The sequence below is a fragment of the Centruroides sculpturatus genome, unplaced genomic scaffold, assembly GCF_000671375.1.
Source record: "Centruroides sculpturatus isolate CEXI.00-Female unplaced genomic scaffold, Cexi_2.0 scaffold658, whole genome shotgun sequence".
In the NCBI taxonomy this organism is placed as follows: Eukaryota; Metazoa; Arthropoda; class Arachnida; order Scorpiones; family Buthidae; genus Centruroides; species Centruroides sculpturatus.
In genome coordinates, this window is record NW_019384934.1 from 213,442 (window position 1) to 236,397 (window position 22,956).

General features: G+C 28.2%; 2 protein-coding genes across 2 annotated transcripts in view; one reads left to right on the forward strand and one right to left on the reverse strand.

Moving 5' to 3' along the window:
- The first annotated feature begins 2,909 nt into the window (after positions 1–2,909).
- On the forward strand, positions 2,910–12,848 carry LOC111632050 (proteasome assembly chaperone 3-like). The gene is made up of 4 exons (XM_023376406.1): positions 2,910–3,136; positions 9,662–9,763; positions 11,219–11,296; positions 11,368–12,848. The coding sequence occupies exons 1-4, from the start codon at positions 3,038–3,040 to the stop codon at positions 11,515–11,517; spliced, it is 429 nt and encodes a 142-aa protein (XP_023232174.1). The 5' UTR covers positions 2,910–3,037; the 3' UTR covers positions 11,518–12,848.
- Positions 12,849–13,147: 299 nt separating this feature from the next.
- LOC111632046 (putative hydroxypyruvate isomerase) overlaps positions 13,148–22,956 on the reverse strand; it is a 20,583-nt gene continuing 10,774 nt past the window's right edge. The window contains exons 2-6 of the mRNA XM_023376400.1: positions 22,177–22,288; positions 18,795–18,897; positions 15,160–15,235; positions 14,979–15,028; positions 13,148–13,300 (exon numbers count right to left, since the gene is read on the reverse strand). Of these exons, the coding sequence (XP_023232168.1) occupies positions 13,148–13,300; positions 14,979–15,028; positions 15,160–15,235; positions 18,795–18,897; positions 22,177–22,288 (494 nt within the window). The remainder of the gene's footprint in view (positions 13,301–14,978; positions 15,029–15,159; positions 15,236–18,794; positions 18,898–22,176; positions 22,289–22,956) is intronic.

Consider the following 22,956-nt stretch of genomic DNA (forward strand, 5'->3'; position numbering starts at 1 on the left):
TTGTTAACACTTCCATTGTTACACATCTTCGAAGTCAACCACTTTCAAGCTCATATCTCCCGCACCCTTATAGCTTTCGAGACTCAACCACCATAGTGCACGAATGGAGACTCGGGGCTACCACCACATACAAACAGCATTCATGTGCGATGTGTAGTTTTTGCGGAAAAGTGAAATATAGAAACCCACACGTCCATTTATATATATATATATATATAATTCTAAAATTACATTTTGTGAAGTGTTAATAATGTAAAGAGTTATGAATAATGAATAAAATTTAATTACAATCATCATTAATTATAATCAAATTAAACTCATTTTTTTCTCAATAGTTTTAAGCATGTAATAATATTAAGAGATAAGTACTTTATTTACAAATACTGTTAAGCTGATTAAAGAGTCATTTTGAGTATTCAGTTGGAGACACGTCGTTAAAATAGCGTTAAGTTTCAATTAGTATTAACGTAATATCGATCTACAACTTAATTTAACTACATACTTAAATGCTGATAAAGAATATTCGCAATATAAAAGCCACGATCATTTGGTTAAAACGGATGTTGACAAACCATTAAATTTCAACAATCTGAAGCATTTTACGTATATAAATTCATAATTTTTTTCATAATTGATAAATATAAAGTTTGATTTACCTGTTGAAATAACAGAAAATGGACAGTGTAATTCGATTTTCGTTGACTTGTTTACAGCGTCTTATCACCTAGGCAACAAGCTTTAAAGCGTAATCGGACAGTGTTGCCAGAATTAATTCTTTAACAGAACAAAGAAATCAAAATAATGCAATTTAATTGCTTCTTTTATTTGTTTTAATATATCACATTCTTGTTTACGTATTTTCTAACGTTAATTAACTAATATATACGTTCGGTAATTGTAATTTAGTTTACAATTGTTGTATTTATTGTATATAAGACACCGCGTTCGAAGTGGTTTTTAGTAAACGCGGTAGCGAATAATTATTTTATTGTTGTTTATTATCGTTTAAATAAATTAATTTTAAAAAATTTAATACATATTTCGAATTATTATTATTTTTTTTGCAAATTTTTTCGTAAAGAACCTACCGAAAACGTTGACGTTTACATAAAGTGTAACAATTTTTTTAACATTCAAATATACAAAATATAAAAATTTAAATATAAGATTTGCTCGAACATGCAAATAAACGCAAATAAAAATTATATTAAAAAAAATTATAAATTCCATATTTATTCCACCATATCATTTGTATTTGAATCTAATTTATGCCCTACTTAAAATATTTAACTCTGATTTTTTATGAAAATGTTTCGTGCTTGACATCATTAGTACTAAATCGATAATTATACAAAAATAAACTTATTGAATTTTAACATCTAACTTAGGAAAAAATTGTTCCAATATTTTATGATTTTAAAATCAAAATTACACTGAAATTTAAAACTTAAACTTATTTTCAATAATAAAATTAATTGTGTTTATTTATATCTTTATATCAGCAAATATAATTTATCATACATAAATAAAATTTTATGCTGAAAATTTACCTATAGACTATATACAGTATTAACTATACTTATTTATTAAATTTCCATATTAAAATAACTAATATAGTAATAATATATTTCTTCCCTAATATCTAAATCATAGTGTGAAATTTATATTTAATATATTGCTGGCTGAAAACCACTATGTTTTATTATTTTAAAAGTGTTTCATTTTCCTATCTATCTTCATTGCAGTCCATTATGATTCATCCGCACTCCTGATGCTGCTGGAGCAAAAGCAATTTGTCCTATTTCTAGTCTTCTAATAGTTCTCTTAAACTTTCAAACTAAATTTCTCAAAACTTAGAAAACTAGAAGTATAACGAGCTATTATTTATTGTAACATCGTCACAATGCTCTCAATTTTATTAGTGTCTTGTCCCTATACATCACACTTTCCTATTAGCAATACAATCATGTCGGTCATCCATCTAACTCGTTCAGGAGAAAATTTGGTAACTAAAATATTGTGATTCCGGTCCAAACCGGAAGTTCGTATATAGTTACTTGGACCTCCAGCCCCTAAACTTTCCATATCTGGTCTCGATTTTCATCTATATAACTTCGTTCTCGAAATTAAAGAAGGATAGGACAAACGTTTGCCAATGGGAATTTATGTCTGCAATTTTTGAAAATTGCAGCCCAATAAAGTGGTTCTCGGCCAGCGATATATTAAAAGTTTTTCTTATGGTTTTAATTATAAAAATGAAATTTATAAAAGTAATAACTTAAATAAATAATTGTTAAATACGTTATTAACCAGTTTAAACATGAAAAAATTATTAACAAAATAAAAAAAAAATACAATATTTTTTTAGTATAAGATATAGTGCTTGTTTTAAAACAAAAATAAGTAGAAAAGTGAGCTAATTGTTGGTTCCTTGTAGTTGATTAGACCAATAATGCCTAAACTATGGTTCCCGGACGAAATTCGGCCCGTGAATATATTTGATACATTACTTATAAATAATAGAAACAGACCTAAGTTTTGTTAATGTGGAATACACATCATTTTTGTGACCTGCCTACCTACGACTTATGCGCAATTTGGCCTACAAATCGAAAATTTTGGACACCGCTGGAGTAGACACTGACTGACGGCGGAGTTCGGCAGTTCTGTTTTAGTTTTCATCAAAGTTCAGTGCTGATACAATTAACAGAGCTAATATAGAGGGATTTCATCTTTCTGCTGAATGAGTTTGTTCTCTTAAAAACCATAACTGATAAAATAAAATTGCGTTTCTTCATGTCAGTTGTGTTAATTGTGTTCGTTTCTGTATACTTTTATGACGTAATCAGTTTCAAACACAAACGATAATAATAATAATAATAAACAAAAAGACAGTAAACATAATGTATGTAATTGTATTTTCTTAAGCTGACGGATATTTTAGGGGAAAGAAAAAGTGTTTAGGAGATTTTTAGGGATAAAAAATTTTTTTCTGAGTGATACCGAGGTTTCGAAGTTGGCAACGTGCGATTTTCAAATGATCATCATGGAGGATGATTTTAACACCTGTGAATTAGAAACGAATACATTTCAAACACGAAATATACATAATAAACCTCCGTATAAAACGAAAGCAGTAAGTGTGGTGGTATAATTGTAATTGATTTCGTAGGATTCATTTTTTAAATTTAATTAGCTGATTATTTGGAAATATGAATTTATTAATTTCTTACATAATGGTAAAAGTTTACTTTTAATACATGGCACGTTTTTTCCTAATTATGCAGTATGTATAGATTTCAACATATATACCTTACTGAATAAGTAATTCAATTATACATTTTTGAAAAACAAGGTTCATTTTGGATTAAATGATTAAATTCATTTGTAATTGAATTTCTTCATAAAAATGTGGATTCTTCACTGCATTGCAACCACATGCTGTTTGGAACAACAGATTGGCACCATTTGCAGAGTGTGGGGTTCCAAAGAATACAGTACTATGAAAAAGTCATTACAAAGAATACCAAAGAAAATCTGCTGCTGACTACAATGCAGAAGAAACAACAACTGCTGTGGGCTTGAGAAAAATGTTGGACTGAAGACAATTGGCAACTATCACTTTTAACGATGAACCATACGGGACATTCCAATTTTCAACACTGACTAAGTGCTGATCTCAACGTTCATTAAAAGTCATTCATTTTTTCAACGTTGAAGTGGCACTGTTGTCAATGCTGACTCAACACACTCAGCACTCAACAGATATGTTGACTGCTGCTTTCCAATAAATTATGGGTAATTGGTGCAACATTTGTATGAAATTCATCTTGCTGAGAATGGAATTATGGGAACTAAGTACTTCGTACTCAAAGTTGGAACATCATCCATGATGTCAAATTGTTGGTTTCAACACTCAACACTCTTATTGAAAATTGGAATGTCCCGATAGTTTTGTGTGACATATAATAATCAATCTCCCATTTATGGAGATAAAAACATGAAATATACAACTCAACATGCTTAACAAAATCTGTGAAACATCTTGCTAATATCATAGTATGGGTTGCATTGCTTCCAAAGAAAGAGTAGTGTGTTTTTTTAAAAGGAATCGTGAATCTGCTGTAAGTTATGTCCAGTGATATAACTAGTTTTTGGCACCCTTTCCCTATAACATTACCTTTATTAAAAAATAAAATAAAATTATTAACATCAGTGATTCCCCAATCAAATTTGGCAATTGTTTGGCTTTAATATAACTATTGGAATTACAGATGCTTACAAGTATTAATTATATAATTTTCTACATTAAAGATTTAGCAGTTTAACTTTCAATAGATATTACATTTAAATTAGCCAGTCTGAGTTGGCTTATAGAACTTCTTACGATTATTTAAATAAAATTATTTAAGTTTATAAAATGATTGCTCAGCACCTGTTACAATCAAAAAGAGCCTTATTGTATTGCAAACTTTGTTAAATGAAAATGTTAATAAATAATTTTTTATAATAAGTCTAACACATCAGCAGACATATCAATCGTAGCATTCAGTGTTAAATAAATTACAAAATGCACAGGTTGATCATAATTAAAGAATAGGTATTTAGAACTCTTTGTAGAAAGAATACTTATTGGGCATATCTCAATAAAATTTGATCTACATATTGTTTTAGGTATAAAGTTTCAATTTTCAGGAAAAATTTTACTTCAAAATATTATAAATACTCAAAATATCAGAAAATAATATAAATACTTCATCTCTCAGACAATATTTAGCACTGTTATCCTCTTAATGTATACATTACAGTATGAACATTTTTTGATGCATTTCAGATATAAAAGGAGAGTCAAAAAACAATCTTCACAATTCTTTGATAAGTGAACAATCGGGGTTCTCACTTTACCTGATTGTACATTATTCATTAAGCTCCTCTAGCAATGAAACAGCAATTCTAGCTCATCACTTACAGCATTTACAAATAGATCTTCTGACTATTGGAAATCTTAGGAAACAATTTTGCATTTTGAGGAGCACCAACTTTGATGTATTGGCTGAAATTCGAAGTAAAATTTTTTTCCAAAAGTCAGAACTGGAATCTCCCAAATTAGGTTGAGATTTTCCCAATAATTCTTTCTACTATATAGCTCTAAACACCTACTCTTTAATCATCCATATACATATATATAAAATAAGCTGTTCTATTAAATCAGTACTATAATTTTGTAGAAAATCTTTTGCTTGTTCAATTAATTCAGATAACAAGAGTAATGTTTTGAAAATATAGAAGAAAATCATTAACTATTTCATTTAATCCTTAGAAATGATTGTGAATTTCATTTATAATTATATTTAACAATGAATAATAAATATTCACTTGAAACAATAACAGACTCCAAATGTTTTAATCTCTAGAAAGTTTGTCAAAATGCCTTTTAACTTTTCTTGTTCCATTTTCTTTACAAGCTAGATAAATCTGCTATTTTCTTGCTAACTAGAAAGCTTTTTGACAAATTTCAATAAACCAATGACCAAATGGATAAAACAATTGAATGGCCAGTTTTCCATAGAAATCCTACCAGAAGACTTTTGCCCAAAGTTGGCAGATTGCTCAAGTTTTGCATTGTCTTATTTCATCAATCCATCCATAACCCAAAATATGCTCTTGATCGAATGAGAAAATATTGACAGAAGCATATTAGTTGATACAGCTTCAGATCTGTCAATAAACATTATTATTTTTTCAATTATTTTAAGTATTGATAATGTATAAAATTGCTATAAAATTTTTTCTGACTTGCACTTGTGTCATTTAAACCTTTGACATGCTTAGTCCTAGTTATGTCACTGGTTATATCAAAATGTACTGGAAGCTTTCTTGCTTCCCACTATTAAAAAACATTTTGAAGACAATGGTGTGGTGTTTTAGCAAGATCTAGCACTCTCTCATGTATCACATGCAATTAATGATGGATAGAAAGTACCATTTCAAGACATTCTGGCCTGTAAATTCAGTGGACTTGAATCCCTCTGAAGGGCTTTGGAATATCATTAAAAATGTTTATTCATCATCAAAACCTGAAACTTTGTTAGAACTGAAAGCTCCAAGAAATATAGCCAGTAGTAATAACTAACAAATGTAAGGCATTAATAACCTCTATGCTGTGGCAAATCAAAGCTCAGGGTAAACCAACCATTGTGTTGTCAATTGTTTCTATTCTGATTCTAATTTTTTGAAACACCAATCTGATGATTGTATTTTTTTTCTATTACAGTAGAACCCCTCTAGTCCGTCACTCCGGTTAATCCGACCGTGGTCGGAGTCGAGAAACTCGTCAGTGACTCACTGTCCGTGGCATTTTTCTGTGTTCGTTACAGTATATGTTTTACATTGTGTATACAGTACATATACTACAGTTTTGTGTGTGTTTTCAATATGTCAGGAGTGAAACGTAAACACGTTACTCTTTCATTAAATGAAAAATTAGCAGTGCTACAAAGACTGGACAAAGGGGAAGATTGTTTATTTTACTTTTTTTCTGATAATCCGACCTTTTTTGCGTTCCGACCATACTCCCAGTCCCAAAGGTGACGGATTAGAGGGGTTCTACTGTACTGATTTTATTACTTTATCTTTCTAATGTTCCTGCATTTTAATTGCATAATCATATATAGACCACCTATTCTAATAGTGTTTTCCACAAATGACATTTGTCTTGCTACTCATTTATGTGATAAACTGATTCAGTTGCTCATGTTACACTTGGTACTTTTTTACATTGATTCTAATTTTTGGAATGAGGTTGCACTTAAAAATATTTTATATGTAGTTTTTAGATTATGTATTGCAGTTTTTTATCTAACAAGCAATTATTGTGACATCCTCACAATGCCAGGCTGCAATTTTTCATTAGTGTTCTCAATTTTTTTGGTAGTGTCTTGTCTCTGTGCATCATACTTTTCCTGTTAGCAATAGAGTTGTGCTGGTCATCTATCTAACTCTGTTCTGGGGAAATTTTTTATATTGAAGTGACATTACTTCCATATGTGGATGTGCGTATGTGTTGATGTCTATTGAAATGCAAGTTGAAAAAATTGTAGACCTATAAATTCCCATCAACATCTGTCTGTCTTTCTTAATCTCAAGAACAAAATTAGATAGATGAAAGATGAAAACAGATATGGAAACCTTAGGGGCAGGAAGCCCCAATTAGCTATGCATGAACTTCTGATGCAAACTGGAAGTCGCATTATTTCAATTCAAAACTTCCCCTGAAAGCAGTTAATAAATGATAGGCACTCTATTGTTAAAGGAAAAGTATGATGTACAGGGGCAAGACACTACTAATAATTGAGGTGGAGAGCATATATTTTAAATTAAATTAATTAAAAATATGATTAAAAATTGCAGCCCTACATTGTGATGATGTCACAATAAATAATTGTTTGTTTCACTTAATTTCTTGGGATGGGATAGCGATTAAGAAATTAAATTTGGCATGCTAACTTTTATATAAGGAACATTGATGCTATTAAATTTTGGTGGTAAAGGTCAAGGGGATGAAGATATAAGATACATGATCTTCTCTATCTCAAGAGGGGTTGAACTTAATAAAGATTTTACTCATTATTAGCATTTACAATTTTTTATAAAACTTAATTTTTGAGCACAGAGAGAAGTTTTTGCCATTTTATAATAATTAATAATATGAGATTTTATTATAAAAAATTTTTTATAATGGATGGTACCAAACACAATTTTATTTCTTCAATTTTTAATTTTGAAGTCTTATACTTCAAAATTAAAAATTGAAGAAAAATATATCCTGAAGTCTAGAATCCTGAGTCAACATTGAACAATTTTATTTATTATGATTAATAACACAAAATATTTTAAAATAAAATCTCATAACAGCTAGAGCTAGAGCATAAAGTTGTGCAACTTGCTAGATTTTTTATTTTTTTTTACAGTATTTGAAATTGGTTGAGTGGTCTAATAATAAAAATTTGTTTAGCTTATGATAGAGTAATTCACATATTTTCTGGACAATTAGAAATCTTTGAAGATTAAGCTTCTTATGAGGAATTATATCTGCATTCTTTCTTTGAAATATTCATATAACTTTTTAATAAAAAATTGTGGGCTACCAAAATTGTGGGCTAGCTGTAAGATTTTAAAGACTGTTTTAAACTTAGAAAGATTCATAAAAAATGTATTTACAAGATAATTATTGAAAATGATCATCAATAAATAGTAAAATCTATTACAGTATTATTATAGAGTATTAACTAATTATTTCTATAATTTTTCATTATACAAAATATATTAAATTATATTCAGTTAATTACTTTTTGCATAGTCAATGCCATGGTGTTTCATAACAGAATTAAGCATTTTAATATTACAAATTTGTTGAAAACAACAGATAATAATAATAATTGAAATTGTAAGCTCTCACTTATCAAATTATTTGCAATATTTTTTGGTTGATTACTATCTCTAAATTGAAAGTGAATAAAACTATACATATATAGTTTCATTTAATTTGAATTAGTTAATGATCTAGATATTTCATTAACTGCTAATGTATGAATATTAGTATAATTCTGAGATCTGTAGATTCATAGTTAATTCCTGTACTAATTTTGCCAAAGATATGTTTATCTTTAATGTCTTAAAATCTTTCATTTCTTATCCAAGTGAATGAGAGTAAACAAATTTTTATCTACATTTAATCTATTTAACTTAGAGAATAATGTAGTTGTTGGTTAGCAACTGGAGTATTTTTCTAAAGTTTAAATATCTTGAGAGAGAATAATCTGTAATTAATAATAATATATTTTATGTAATAACTAACAAAATTATATATAATTTAACTATGGTACTTTGAATATAATAAGTTGATTGTAAGTTAAATACTAAGTGTGTGTAAATTAGACTTCATATTAGTATCTAAACATTGGGTTTTTATGCAATTTTTTAACCCAAAATATATATCCAAAACAAGCAAAAGTATATATATTACCAGGTATGAAAAATAAATTCACAATAAAAACTTTTATTTTTGTAGGTCTTAATTTACATTTTATGGTTTGGTTTAAATCCTAAATGTAGATTAAAGTGTGAATAAAAAATCCAGAAAATGTTAAACTTTCTGTAAGTTTTCAGTTATTAATCTATGCCATTGATTGTCTCTAACATACCCTTTGTTATGCTAAATGAACAAATTCCATGTTGCAAGCTTAAGTAGTGCTAGATTGTATACTCTCTTAACATATAGGAATTGGTTGGAGTTGCTTCACCTGATAAACAGTGACTTACAATATCCATGCTTTGTTATCCTTTGTACCAAACACTAAAACACACTTCTTAATAAAAAATTATTTTTTCCCTAGAGTAGTTAGCTTTTTTCTCAGGGTTTAATTCCATATAAAATATGTCAAAATATATTGAAATATGCCTATTATTCCAAACATGGAAATGCTCTCTTAAGTGTTGAGAAATGACTACCCAGCATTGTGTAATGCACTTTTTTTCCCTCTAACTTCATAGAAGTTTGCAAAAAAGATATGCAGAATCTGATATCTTTTATTTTTAATATTATACATAGCAGAAAAGTTTATATCAGTTTATAAATAAATTTATTAAAATTTTTTTTTAGGGACAAGAGATTATTAATGGCCATCATACAGATATTATTGTAACAGAGTACCTTGATCAGTTATTTATAATTATAACTCAGTATGACAAGATGGGAACTATTGTAAGTATAAATTTCATGTAATGGTTACAATGTTCATTAAATGAAATTATCAAACAGTAAAAATTAAACTTATTTATATAATTTAATTTAATATATAAAGAGTTGTATAATAAAACCTACAAAACATATATTCTGTGACATGGTTATCCTTTCTCCTGTAACCTCTTATTGCAATAGAGCAGGGATGGCAAACCTTTTTGAGCCTGCATGCCATATAGTAAGCATACTTAGCTTTAATTAAAGATGTTTATGCTTGTCAAAGTTTTAGACTTTGAATTATGATATTTAAAGAATTAAACAAATATGCTTTAATTAGAATAATTGTAAAAAAGCTGATTGAAAAAAGGATGATTAGGCGATAAACCAAAAGGTAATTGAAAAAGACAGATGATAAATTGGAATTGTATGATTTGTTACATGCCACATGATTTCTCCTTATGTGCCACAGGTTCACCACTCCTGCAATAGAGTCTGTTTTGACAGTTGTAGTTTTATCAAATGCAACATTTTTTTATGTAACCCTTGGAGTTTTATATTAATATTGATAAGATTAATAGATTATATGTAATTATTCCTATTTGTTAGTATTCACTTAGTAAAAGTAATGTACACTTTACGCCAACATTTAACTGTATAATGTAATTACACTTGCATGTTGTGGCATTACCAATGGTGACTTTTAGAGTATAAATGAGTTCACAAGCACTTTTGATAGCATAAAGCTACCATTGTCAGGTGACTATCGAATACAACTGTTTTCAAATTCTGAGCTTTCGAACAACTTATGAAATTAAACAAAGTGTGTGGATAGAATACCAACATGAATTTGAAATAAAAAAAATTTCTGAATTCTTATTCTAACAGCAATATGAGTGATATAATATCCCCAAATATGCATAGAGAGCAATAATGATGATCTAGAGATGGAGATTAGATTTCTTGAATAATGTTGTCCATATTTGACTTAGTTTGTCCATTCACTTAGTTTGAATGATTTAAAATTTATGGTAAATTTTAATAATCCAAAGCTTAAAATTATAATACTCAAATACATTTTAATATGCTATTGAGTAATGAAAATTATTATTAAGAGAAGGTTATAATCACTCAGTATAACTCAGTATAATCAGCACTTCCTTAAATCCATTATAATGAAATTTGAAATGGTGATTTTAAATTTCATATTGTATAGCATATTTCTCAATGCTAAATTGAAAAAATTTGGCAAAAATTTATTATTATTCATGATCTGAAAATTAAAAAAAAGACCAAAAAACTAAAAAATTTCTTATCCAGATTACTTCAATATTTCATATAAAATTAATACATGTACAGTACCATTATTATTTGTCATAATATATTTTTCTTATATTTGTTTCTAATCATATGTCTCAAACATATATAAAATGTATTGAGTATTTTTGTGATTTATTTTTATTTTTATATTTTTAATAGATACAAGTAAAACAAGATTCATCAGATGAAAGTAAGAACATTATTTATAGTACACAAGTTCTATTTGGTCAAGATGAGGTAGTGTGTATTTTTTATTTCTTTTTTCTACATTGTTATGATGATTAATGGGTATGATGATTTTTTTTCAGCTTGAAATAAATGCTGTAGCTAGAAATTTGATGGAAAAGTTAAATGTATCAAAATCCGTAATTTTCAGTTTAGCATTGAAAGACTGTAGTTCAAGTACCATTCATCAACTTGGAGATATGTTAAATTCAAAGCTAAAACCAATAAATTAATTGAAAATATGAAGTTAATTTGGTTCTTTCTCTGTTTCTGTTGATGAATAAAAATTTATATTTTTATAATAAGTTAATATGTAAATAAAGATGAATTTAATATTAAACAATAACAAGAAAAAGAATTACAGTCCAGTTAAATGTTTTTGGAAAATAAAGGATGATGCTTCAGGAACTGAGATTCAGAATATGCTTAAAACAAAAAATCATAATAAATTTAAATAGGAAATTTTAAAATAAGAGTACATTTATATTCAACAGTTTCCTATAGAAGAAAGTCCATGAAATTTGGCACCATTTTGATGATGATGATAAAAGAAAGCTAAAGATGTGCTAAAGTTCTGGTTATCAGAAATACTTTCACTCTTCACTTGGATGATTCTCAACTGACAGAATAAATGGAATGGAATTATTTCAAATTTCTGTTGTGGATAAATATAAACAGTTTCTTCTACATTAAAATTGTTTATAAATTTATATTTGTATTTTAATAATCATATTACTGATAAACTTAAATATGTTAAAGTAACAGTTGCATGAATTTGAGTATTTTCTATGGGTTACACAACATACTCAATGTTTTATTTTAGAAATTGTAGATTCATATCTTAATTATTTAATTTGAAATTGTCTAAATATAAAACATGTTAATAAAAATGAGAAAAAAGTACTGTTGATTCTTTGCCCTGTGGGTATTAAGAGAGCCTCTTTTTCATGCACATCATAAATAGGAATGGAATTTGTCATACCCAGGGTTGCCCACCCAGATTTATTCTTGCATCCCCAGAACAATAGGTTGATGCCTTAACCACCTTGGCAATCTGGCTGTCTTTGACATAATTAAATAATGTTTAGTAGGAAGAATCAACTATATGGGAATGGTATCTCCTAATACTATAAACATTTCAAGACTTATTTTATTGCAATAAGAAATAATTTCACAATAAATCAGACAAATATTTGTTAATATAGTAAAATCTCAGTAATCCAACATATATGGGACTGAAACACTGTTGGATTAAGGAGATTACTGGATTATTATTTGAAGTAAGATTAATTCAGTAATTTAATCATTAGGAAAGAAAACATTTATTTGAATATTTGTTTATTGTATTGATCAAAACATATATGTTACACATTATATGTTGCCAAGTTGATGGATTTCCACTAAATTTAGTCTTTGCTGGAAATTTTGGGGGACATTTTTTTTTTATCATTTATGCAGTATTTTGCTAAAAGCTACTGTACCTTTTTGATCAGCTTAAGGTGATGAGTTTAACATCATGTCCAGCCTGAGCCTGGACACCACTCTTCATTTAATGCAATGTTTCTCAACCTCTAACAAATCGTCGTCCCCTTCAATAAAACCGTTACCTATTATCATCCCCTTCACTTCAAAATTCCTATGCTGAGGGCCAAGACTAATGCCAAATTTGTACTGCATTGAATAGACTAGTGACTAGTATAATGTTATTTGTTTAATTATTGTACAATATAACAAATAAAATATCTAATTATTCTTAATATAATGTTTTACTATATCGTCCAGAAAATTGTTTTTCATCCCAAAAAATATAAATGGTTACTAATCGCCCCCTCAACATCGAANAATTAATGAGATTCACTATTTTTATGCAAATTTCTGTAAGGTGCCTTGGAATGTATTGGTTGCATACGGTGAACCATACTGTATATACATGTTTATAAAATATATACCTGTATAAGGGAGTAATTCTTCAATTCTTGATACATTTCCACAAATCATTTGAAGATGAAAAATATCCTAAAACAAAATACAGAAAGAAAATATTAATGATAGTTTTTTCAACTAATTTTAATTAATTTTTAATCCTAAACTCATTTTAGGAAATTTATGCATTATTATGAAATTTTTCCTTTAAAAAAAATCTTTATGCTCTTAGTAACTAATGTTTATTAAAGACAATTAAATATTTAATAATTAAATCCTTACAACAGAAAACCTTATAAACTATTTCAATTATAATGAATAAAACAACTTAAAAATGATTTTCTAATCTAATTTTACACTTTGATAAATTTGAAAAAATTAAATTTATTTTAAAACATTAATTAATAATTCTAATAGTTAAAATAGGATTATTAATCTAATCAAAGAGATATCAATGAAATTGTTTTTAAAAGTATATTCATATATACTTTAATTCTAGTTTTACTGAAAATTTCTGCCTCTCCTATAAGAAAATTATTGTATCAATTTTCTTATAATTAGAAGTAATATTTCATTACTTTTCACATTTTATCTGTTTTTGATAACTTTACAACTCTCATAATTTGACTTCATTTATTAAACTATATTAGATTAATCTTTATTTCTAAATCTTATAAATTAATAATTTAAATGTCATTGCTCCCATTTAAGTCATTCTAAACCAAAAAGTGAAAAATTGTTCAGCATCTAATATTTGAAGTAGAGTCAAAAATGAACTGAACTTTTGGAACAGGTTTATTTCTTATGCAACATACAGAAATTCTTACATCACATTACCTTCAAAATACACTCCTTTTGCAGCTGTATATTTCTACCCTTGTTTATATCTGTACCACTTTTTCAAAGCATTCCTGGAAGCCATTTTTTTGTTTGTTTAAGGATTTTCATTAAGATAACTACTTCCAACAATTTAACACCTCGTTGAATAATAACGATCCACGAAAAAACCTTTTTTACGAGGGTTATTTTCACTATTAAGTTCCACAAGTACTTTCGACCTCCACCGAGGTCTGCTTCAGGTGGTGACTGTCGACCCGACCGTCACCACCTTGTGGAACTTAATAGTGAAAATAACCCTCGTAAAAAAGGTTTTTTCATGGATCGTTAGGATTTTCATTATTGTGGCTTTTAGCTATACTGCTGATTAGAACTGCAATTCTTTAAATTCTTTTTCATTTTAGGGAAAAAATAAAAGTCTGTAGGGCAAGATTTGAGAAATGAGGAGGTTGGGAAAGCATTGCTATGACTTTAGTCAGATACATACATATTTAATTATCACAACAATATACCTATATATTAATTGTTCTTAATGAAAAAAGTTATAACAGTGTGCTTTCTCAATCTCTTTACTTCCCTGATCATGCCCCTACAGGTTTCATCTGCTTGCTAAAATGAAAGAGAAGTTAAAGGGGTCACAGATTCTAATCAATAGCATAGGCAGAAGTCACAGTAATGAAAGCCCTTAAAGACAACATAAAAAATGGGACATTGCTTCAGAATTACTTTGACAAAAGTGCTATGAACACTTGAAGTGTGCAATTGCAGGACTTTGAAGATGGTATGATATTGAGTTTGAGTGTTGTGTAATGAAACCTGTGCTAAATCTTCAATTCATTTTTCACTCTGTGTCATACATTTTTTTCAATGTTTTAATATAATTGCTGGTAATTTTATTTATGTAATTTCAAAGGCAATAAATAAGATTACTTACCAATTGGAGTTTTAAGTAATTGCTGTCTATCTTCTTTATATATTTAATAGCTTTTAAAAATATACAAAATTTAAATAAAAATTTAAAACAAATTCATTTAATATTATTTCACAAAGTATTCATTTTTAAAGTATTAAAAATCATATGTTATCAACTTAATTTGGCATTGATTTAATTATACCTTGATCAAAATCAGCTAAGAAATAACCAGGTCTTGTTTTTCTTGTAATAGGCTCTATGAGAACTGTTATATCTGACTAAAGTAGAACATATAATTAGTGCTTACTTTTATAAAAAATAATATGTAAAAATAATTATTTTTCAGATTTTTTTCAATAGAATATTTAATATAAAATATTTAAATTATGAGATCATTAATTCATTATTATAGAGAAGTTTTAAGAAAAAATTTATTGCATTAAATATAAACAAATAATAAAACTATTTTGTTAAAGTTAAATATTTAATAAAAGTAAAGTTCTAAATTTATTGATTATTGATATATTAATAAAAGATTTAACAATTTTTAAATCAGTTCAATTAGTTGAATAACAGTTATTGTTAAATTTATATTTGTTTCTGAAAATGACTTATCAATATGTTAGAATCATCTCCTTCATGTCAGAAATTGAAATTTTAGGTGAAAATTTAAAGGATAATCTATAAGAGTACAAAACTTGCATTGTAAGCAAGATGTAAAGTTCATATAAATAATAACAACTCAAAGCCCGAGAAATATAGAATATATCACCAAACAATCACCTTAATATCGGGCTATAATATGGATAATTAAATGATTAGTATAAAATAATCTGACAATAGAGGTAGATGTTAGGCTCCATCTCTTAAGTAAATTAATAATTATAAATAAATTATTAAATTCCAGAAGGTTCTAAATTTATTTATTTATTTATAATTATTAATTTACTTAAGAGATGGCACCTAACATCTACCTCTATTGTCAAATTACTTTATACTAATCATTTAATTAGCCATATTATAGCCTGATATTAAGGTGATTGTTTGGTGATTTATGTAAAGTTCATTTCATATTGTTTGGCTGTGCAATGTGTAATATTTGGTTAGGGCTCTGGAAGGTTTATAAAGTTCAAGAGCCCTTTTTTGATAATACACAATCACAATGTCAATTTAACAAACTGTTCTCTTTACTATGCAGACTGGTTCCTGATACTGCACATTTTTATATCCTAGTCAAGACTTGTAAAACAAGCCATAATGAAAGTTCAGGTATATGAAAATTTAGCAACACAAATGTGCACCTGCAAATGCAGGACATGGCTCTGAAAATTCGTATTATGGATGGGTTGAAAAAAGCATGCTTGTTCTTCCTCTGCATCATCACCACTTATACCTGGTATAAGTGGTGATGATGCAACCCTTAAGTTCAATTCAATGATATATGAAATCATTCATGTCTCAAAGACTGATTTCATGTATGATTTTATTGTATGGATGATTTTCAACAATGGAAACTGCAGAATGATTGGTAAGACCAGTCTCAGACAGAAATGTCAGAGCCCTAAAAGTTCAACAAAATGTTCTCCCAAAACTCTAGAGACAGTTCCAAGAAATAGAATGTGTGTTTACTGTTTACAATCAGGATAAGTTGTCCTCATGTCTCAACTGCATCATACCACCACTATATATATATATATATATATATATCTTGACTGCAAGAAAACATGGAGATGACAGCAAGGCAAATCATTCAGGAGCTGGCAGCTGCTATAGGGATGAAAATATCTCAACATACTATGTACAGAAGAATTTGTTAGAAGGATCTTTATTCAAAAAGGTCAGAGACCAGTGGGCTCATGTTCTGTTCTCAGATGTGTCTCAGTTTAGTTTAATACCTATTCCCAACATTGTCATCTGGAGAGAAACCGCATTTCCTGTAACATCAGGGTAAGAGACACACAGATCTACACATCTTTCACAGATCTACACATCTTTCAGATTAGCTTGATAACTGCCCTGAGAGAGAGATGACATCCTGGACCATCATGTTGAACTTTTTAAGAAAGTGTTGAATCAGATTTCATTTTTTGGATGACAATTTCCAACCTTCTTGGACACAGCAGATAGATGACTTTCTGGAAAGTCAATCATCTGCTGTGAAAATATTTAGTGAATGGAGTAGCCAAGCATAGCTCTGATTGAAATCTCATCATGTGAAGCATGTGTAGGGAAATATATTGCAGCATCTCACAGAATCTTTCAGGATCTCCAATCATTTGTAGAGAAGTCAGCCTACTTTCATTTGTCAACAAGCTTCAATATTCTCAAAATATCCCTCATATAACTTAGTCAAGCATCTACTCTTTCATTAAATTATATTTTCAATTATAACAATATTTATTTATTTTCTTTTTTGAAATAACTTATTTTCATTTTGGTTCACTAAAATATTCTTCTGTTGTTCTAATTATTTATGTAAGAACTACCAAATATTTTCAATACAAATTTTTTGTATTGTTTTTAATTATTATTATTATTAGATTCTTGATTTACTTTTTTTATGAAGTTTGACTTTCCTGCAGATGGTTGACTTTCCAGAAAGTCATCCATCTGCTGTGTCCAAGAAGGTTGGAATATTGATAATTAATGAGTTATAATTTTTTATTTCTAGTAAAATTATCCTGCAGAATATCATACTTCAACTTTTCTTTTCTAAATTGTTTAGTTTTTTTAACTTCTACATAAAGTAATTTTAATTAAAGTAAGAAATTAAATCAATAGATTTCTTACTTTTTCTTAAGTCTATGGTAATATTGCTTATCTTTAGTAAAATTTACATAATATTAAATCTGTGCTATTCTCTTCATATTATATCTGATATCAGTTTTAAAAGTAAATACCGTATATCTGTGCAGATAAGATGACGAATAAATTTTCATCAAAATTTTATTGTTTTAGCATATATCTGTCCTATAAGACGACCCCCAAACTATCAATGGCCTATGAATTCAGATCAGCAATCATCATCTGGATAATGAAATGATACTGTATAGCGTATACGGAATTATATCCTATTCGTAATTTTTCAAATGAACAAATTTTATTTTCTTTCATCTGACAGCATTGCCTTGCTATTATTGCAAAATTCACACTGATTCAGGTGATGACCTTTTGTGAATAGTCAATGGCATTCGGATAATGACCTTGATTATTAACAAAAACATTGTATGGACTAATGTATTTTGTGAACATACCCTACTCTCTACAAGTAAATAATTATGGTTTCTCTGGTTTTTATAATGATTTTAATTCATATAAATTTCAATCTAATTTTTTTTGTATCTGTCCTATAAGACAACCCTGGATTTTGGAGGTCTTTTTTTATGATTCAACTATCGTCTTATCTGCACAGATATACAGTAAATTATTTTGCAAAAGAAAATAACTAATAAACATTAAATATAATTTGATATATAACAGTATTCAAGAATAATTCTATTAAAATTTATTGTTAAGATTAAAGAAACATTATTTGACAAGAAAGAAATATTCTGAAAAACTAAGTGATCAATGTGTGTTAATCCTATTTATACAGAGTAAAATCTGCTTAATGTAATCATTTTGGGACATCTGTTAATTATATTTCTGTTCAAATTTATTCGTATGATTAATATCTTTTAATAAAAAAGACAAATATGATTTTATGCTTACTTTACTATGTTTTTCTTCAAGTTCTGATGTTCTTTATGTATTTATTTTATTTGTATTATTCAGTTTAATAATCATTTATTTCTCCAAAAGAATGAAATATCTTAATATATAAAAAAAAATACTTACTTTTTTGAAAAGATCAACAGCTTTTTCTATATTTTCAACATAAATAGATTCAGCTTCTTTTTCTTCAGAACTATCAGATAATTCACCAGCTAGTAAATGAACCCTAGTAAATAATTTAAAATTTAAGTTAGAAATTGTCACCAATTATTGTTTATAAGTCAAATGATATTTTGGTACTTGTAGGTTATCCTCCCACAATTGCATTGTGTTGTGCTACTATTGTAAATGAAACAGTGTGCAAATCCAAAAATAAAAATTTAAATTTGTCAATTTCATGAGCTACTTTTTTATATTAATCAAACACTTATCCAAATACATGATTTACTAAAATATTAAATAATGACAAATATTTATATTTATTATTATTGTAACATACATAGATTCCTTTAATTCTTAACAGTTGTATGATAATAAAATATAATAGATTCAACTTACATTACTTCTCGAAGTAATGGTTTAATACACTGGTCACTTATATCCAATATTTTCAGTTGTCCATAAAAATTACTTTCCATCTGAAATGATCTCCATGTGAATTCAACAATATACCAATTTAGATGTCTCCTTGATGTTCTATGTTGAATTTTATGCCTTTTTTTGTAGTTTCATGTCATATTACATATGTGCCTTTTCCCACATCACACCTACATTTTGGATTTTTTCATTCTAAATATAACTTCATTTTAATTAAAGCCTTTTTGTGTAAGCTTTCAGAATGTAATGTACTATATCCTCAGAATAGGAACATCAACTTCAGATGTTACAAATTCCAAATATTGAATGAATAAGCCATTCTATACAAAATGTCCCATCAACACAAATTCTCATATTACCATATAATATTAATATGTTTGATTTACTCACTAAAAAAGTTATTCTCGCTTTATAAACAAAAAAATATTTAATTCCAAATGATTGCCAAATTACATTGGGCTATATTAATGTTACTAATTACTAATTTAGGCCAAATTACTTGGCACTGAGTTAAGGTTAGTTCACACAGAGCAAATAGTGAAAGCAAATGAGAAGAGCAAAAAGCAATTGTGAATTTTAAGCAGCCAATCATTTGCAAGCAAGAGAAAACGTCATCTTGAAAAACAAAATGACTGTTTCCGATATTCTGTTGTTATCCACATTTGCTTATTTTTTAAGAAAAAAAGATCCATCAAAAAGAAAGTGATGGTGAGTGAGAGGAATATTAAAAAACTGTGAATTACAACATCTACTCTATTGCATGAAAAAATTTCTGTAGCTGTCTTGAAAACAACAATAACCACGAGACAACTAGTGAAAATAGGATTGGTAGTGAAATTTTTTTGCTAGCAAAAAATCTTGACAGTTCTGAACTTTGAAGCACTTCACAAAATGGTAAAATTCACTGGAAATGACATCATGTCTGACATGTTATTCACTCGGTTTTTTGCTTTCACCAGTGAACCACACTCAGTGTGAACTAAGCTTTAGGCATTAGGTGCCATATCTTGATATATATCTCAAAAACTGGGTAATTGTAAATATACCACTCACCAAACCATTACCAGTTCATGTCACGAAAAAAACAAAATTCTTACAAACGTTTTCATCTATGTGAAATAGACATCTTCATGTCTCAATGATATCAAACAAACAGCTAGCAAAATAGAACATTTTTTCGAAAGTTCGGATTGATTACATAATTCAAATATGTTGCGTCAAAATTTATATAATGTCCGGGATATAATTTCAAAATATGTAAAATATATAAATGAAATCTGAATAAATAATCAATTAATTTCACATAAATTATTATGATGCAAATATCCTCCGTAATTTAAATTATCCTTAATGCGAGTTTCTGTCGGTGGAATCTAGTTCAAAAGTGGTGCGCCATGCTGTGGATAGCATGTCCATTTCCTTAAAGTTAATAATGACTCCCTGTTTAATTGCCCGCTAGATCTCAAGCAATTTGAGGTATTTCAGTTGTGCCTTATCCAACACTTAGTGTAACAATTTAGTGTTCCTTAGTTCAATGTGTACTTCCTTATTATCCGCATACATCGCTAATGTCATAGTAGTCAGCTTTTTTCTTATGGAATATTCAAGTTCTTTCACCCTCATGGCAAGACCTCTTGCTGTTGCACCAATGTATGTTAACAAGCGGTTAACTCGGCCATCATGGAGAGGTACCACATAAACCCCTAGAGAGTATGAGTCATTTATATGGTTTTTATCATTTCTGATGAGAGAGAAGATTGTTGGAGAGCGTCGATATGTTATGTGCACTTTAGTGGTCCTTGCAATTTCTCTATATATATTAGAAAGTGTTTCATTGTATGTGATAACTTTTGTTTGTCTTGCAGAATAACCCTCTCCCTCTCTTATTTATATGTTGTTTTATGAAATGTTTGACCAAAGAGGACAGGTATCCATGTTGTGTTGCTAGGGCCTTGATCTATGACAATTCGTTTTCCTTTCCACTTTGCTCTGAAAAATGTGTGTGGGTCCCTTTTACCAAAAATCTAAAAGTAGAGACTTTGTAACTATGAGGGTCATGTGAATGGTTAGGTATAAATAGAGGTGTATATGACTCCTTATAGAAAACACATGTGAAAAGATGACTATGCTCCATTGTTATGTTGATATCCAAAAAATGTACCATCATATGACTCTCTTGTTCAACTTTCAACGACAGGCCATAGGGGTTATTGTTAAAATACTTAAGTACCAAGTCAAGGTTAGGTACTTTGTTCCATATTATGAGAATGCCATCAATGTACCTGACATACAATGCTATGTCCTCATGAAATTTAGGTAATATGGCATTCTTGTGTTTTCTGACCATTAATTCACAGAGCATTCCTGATATTGGGCTACCCATAGGTACACCTCTCGTCTGTAGGTAGGTGACCCCTTCATATTCGAAGAAGGACGAGTGTACCATCAAGTGCGTTAGATCTAAAACATCAGGTAGACATTTATAAGCACCCTCCACCTTTGCCAGAAGAAAATTTCTCAGCTCTTACAATTATTAAATATCTTGATATATTTAATAATTGTAATTAAATTATCAGTAAATTAAATGTAATATAAGAATTGGGTTTATGGATGTTTATATTTGAAAAAATATTTTTTAATATTGTCGAAACAAATTAATTTTAATTATATGTTTAATTTGTGTAAAGTTTAATTATTCCATTTAAACTTGTCTACATTGTTTCATAAGCAATGTGACTGAGCACAATGGATACAAGATTGAAATGCAACACATGACATACAGAATAATTCACAAGTACCAATTTTTTTGTTTTATATATATATAACTAGAAAATATATATATACACATATGCATATTTTATGTGTATGTAAATAAAGTAAAAAAAGTATCTTTTTACAATAAACTTACCTTTTGCAATTCAAACTTGTTGCATATTCTAAAGTATAATTAAGACTTTTTTCAAAATCACTTCTAGTATCTGCTTTTATTGCAAAACCAAATTCTCCCTTGGATATATCACCTAGACAAAGCAATTTCAAGATATTAATAATTTAAATAATTTAAAAATAATAAATGTTTCAATTTTTAATTACCAGAATTTCCTTCACACATATATATATATTGGAAAATACATATATTGACAATGCAAAGCATTTCCAATATTTCTTTTTATATTTTATTACATTTTTTTTACACTTATTATTGAACTCATTTTAAATTTGTCCATCATGTCTCATTGTTGAGAAATTCTCAATAATATTAACATACTCCTAATATGCACTTATGTAAATAAGTTTCAAAAGGAATGCTTAGCTTTAACATGTACAAACAGACTTTTATTAGAAATTATTCAATTTCAACATGACATGCCCACCACAACAGGTTTCATTAAACAAGCATTCAATTTTGTTTTAAATCTTTATGTTCTATTTTATGAAGCATTCCATCGGTTTTACCTGAGGAAGAACTATTTTAAAAAGTTTGAAAATGTTTGTGAAGAAAGGTTTGCTCACGATTTATGCCAGTAACAGGTTCTGGATTTAGTGTTGATTTCACCCCTGGTGTTAAAGTGATGTTGAGTTTCTGATTTAATTTCAACATGTTTGAACATTTCTAGACTTGTTAGTAGGGTTTCTCATTTCCCGGTCTTTTGCTTGTCCCGGGATAAAAGTGAACTGTTTCCCGGGA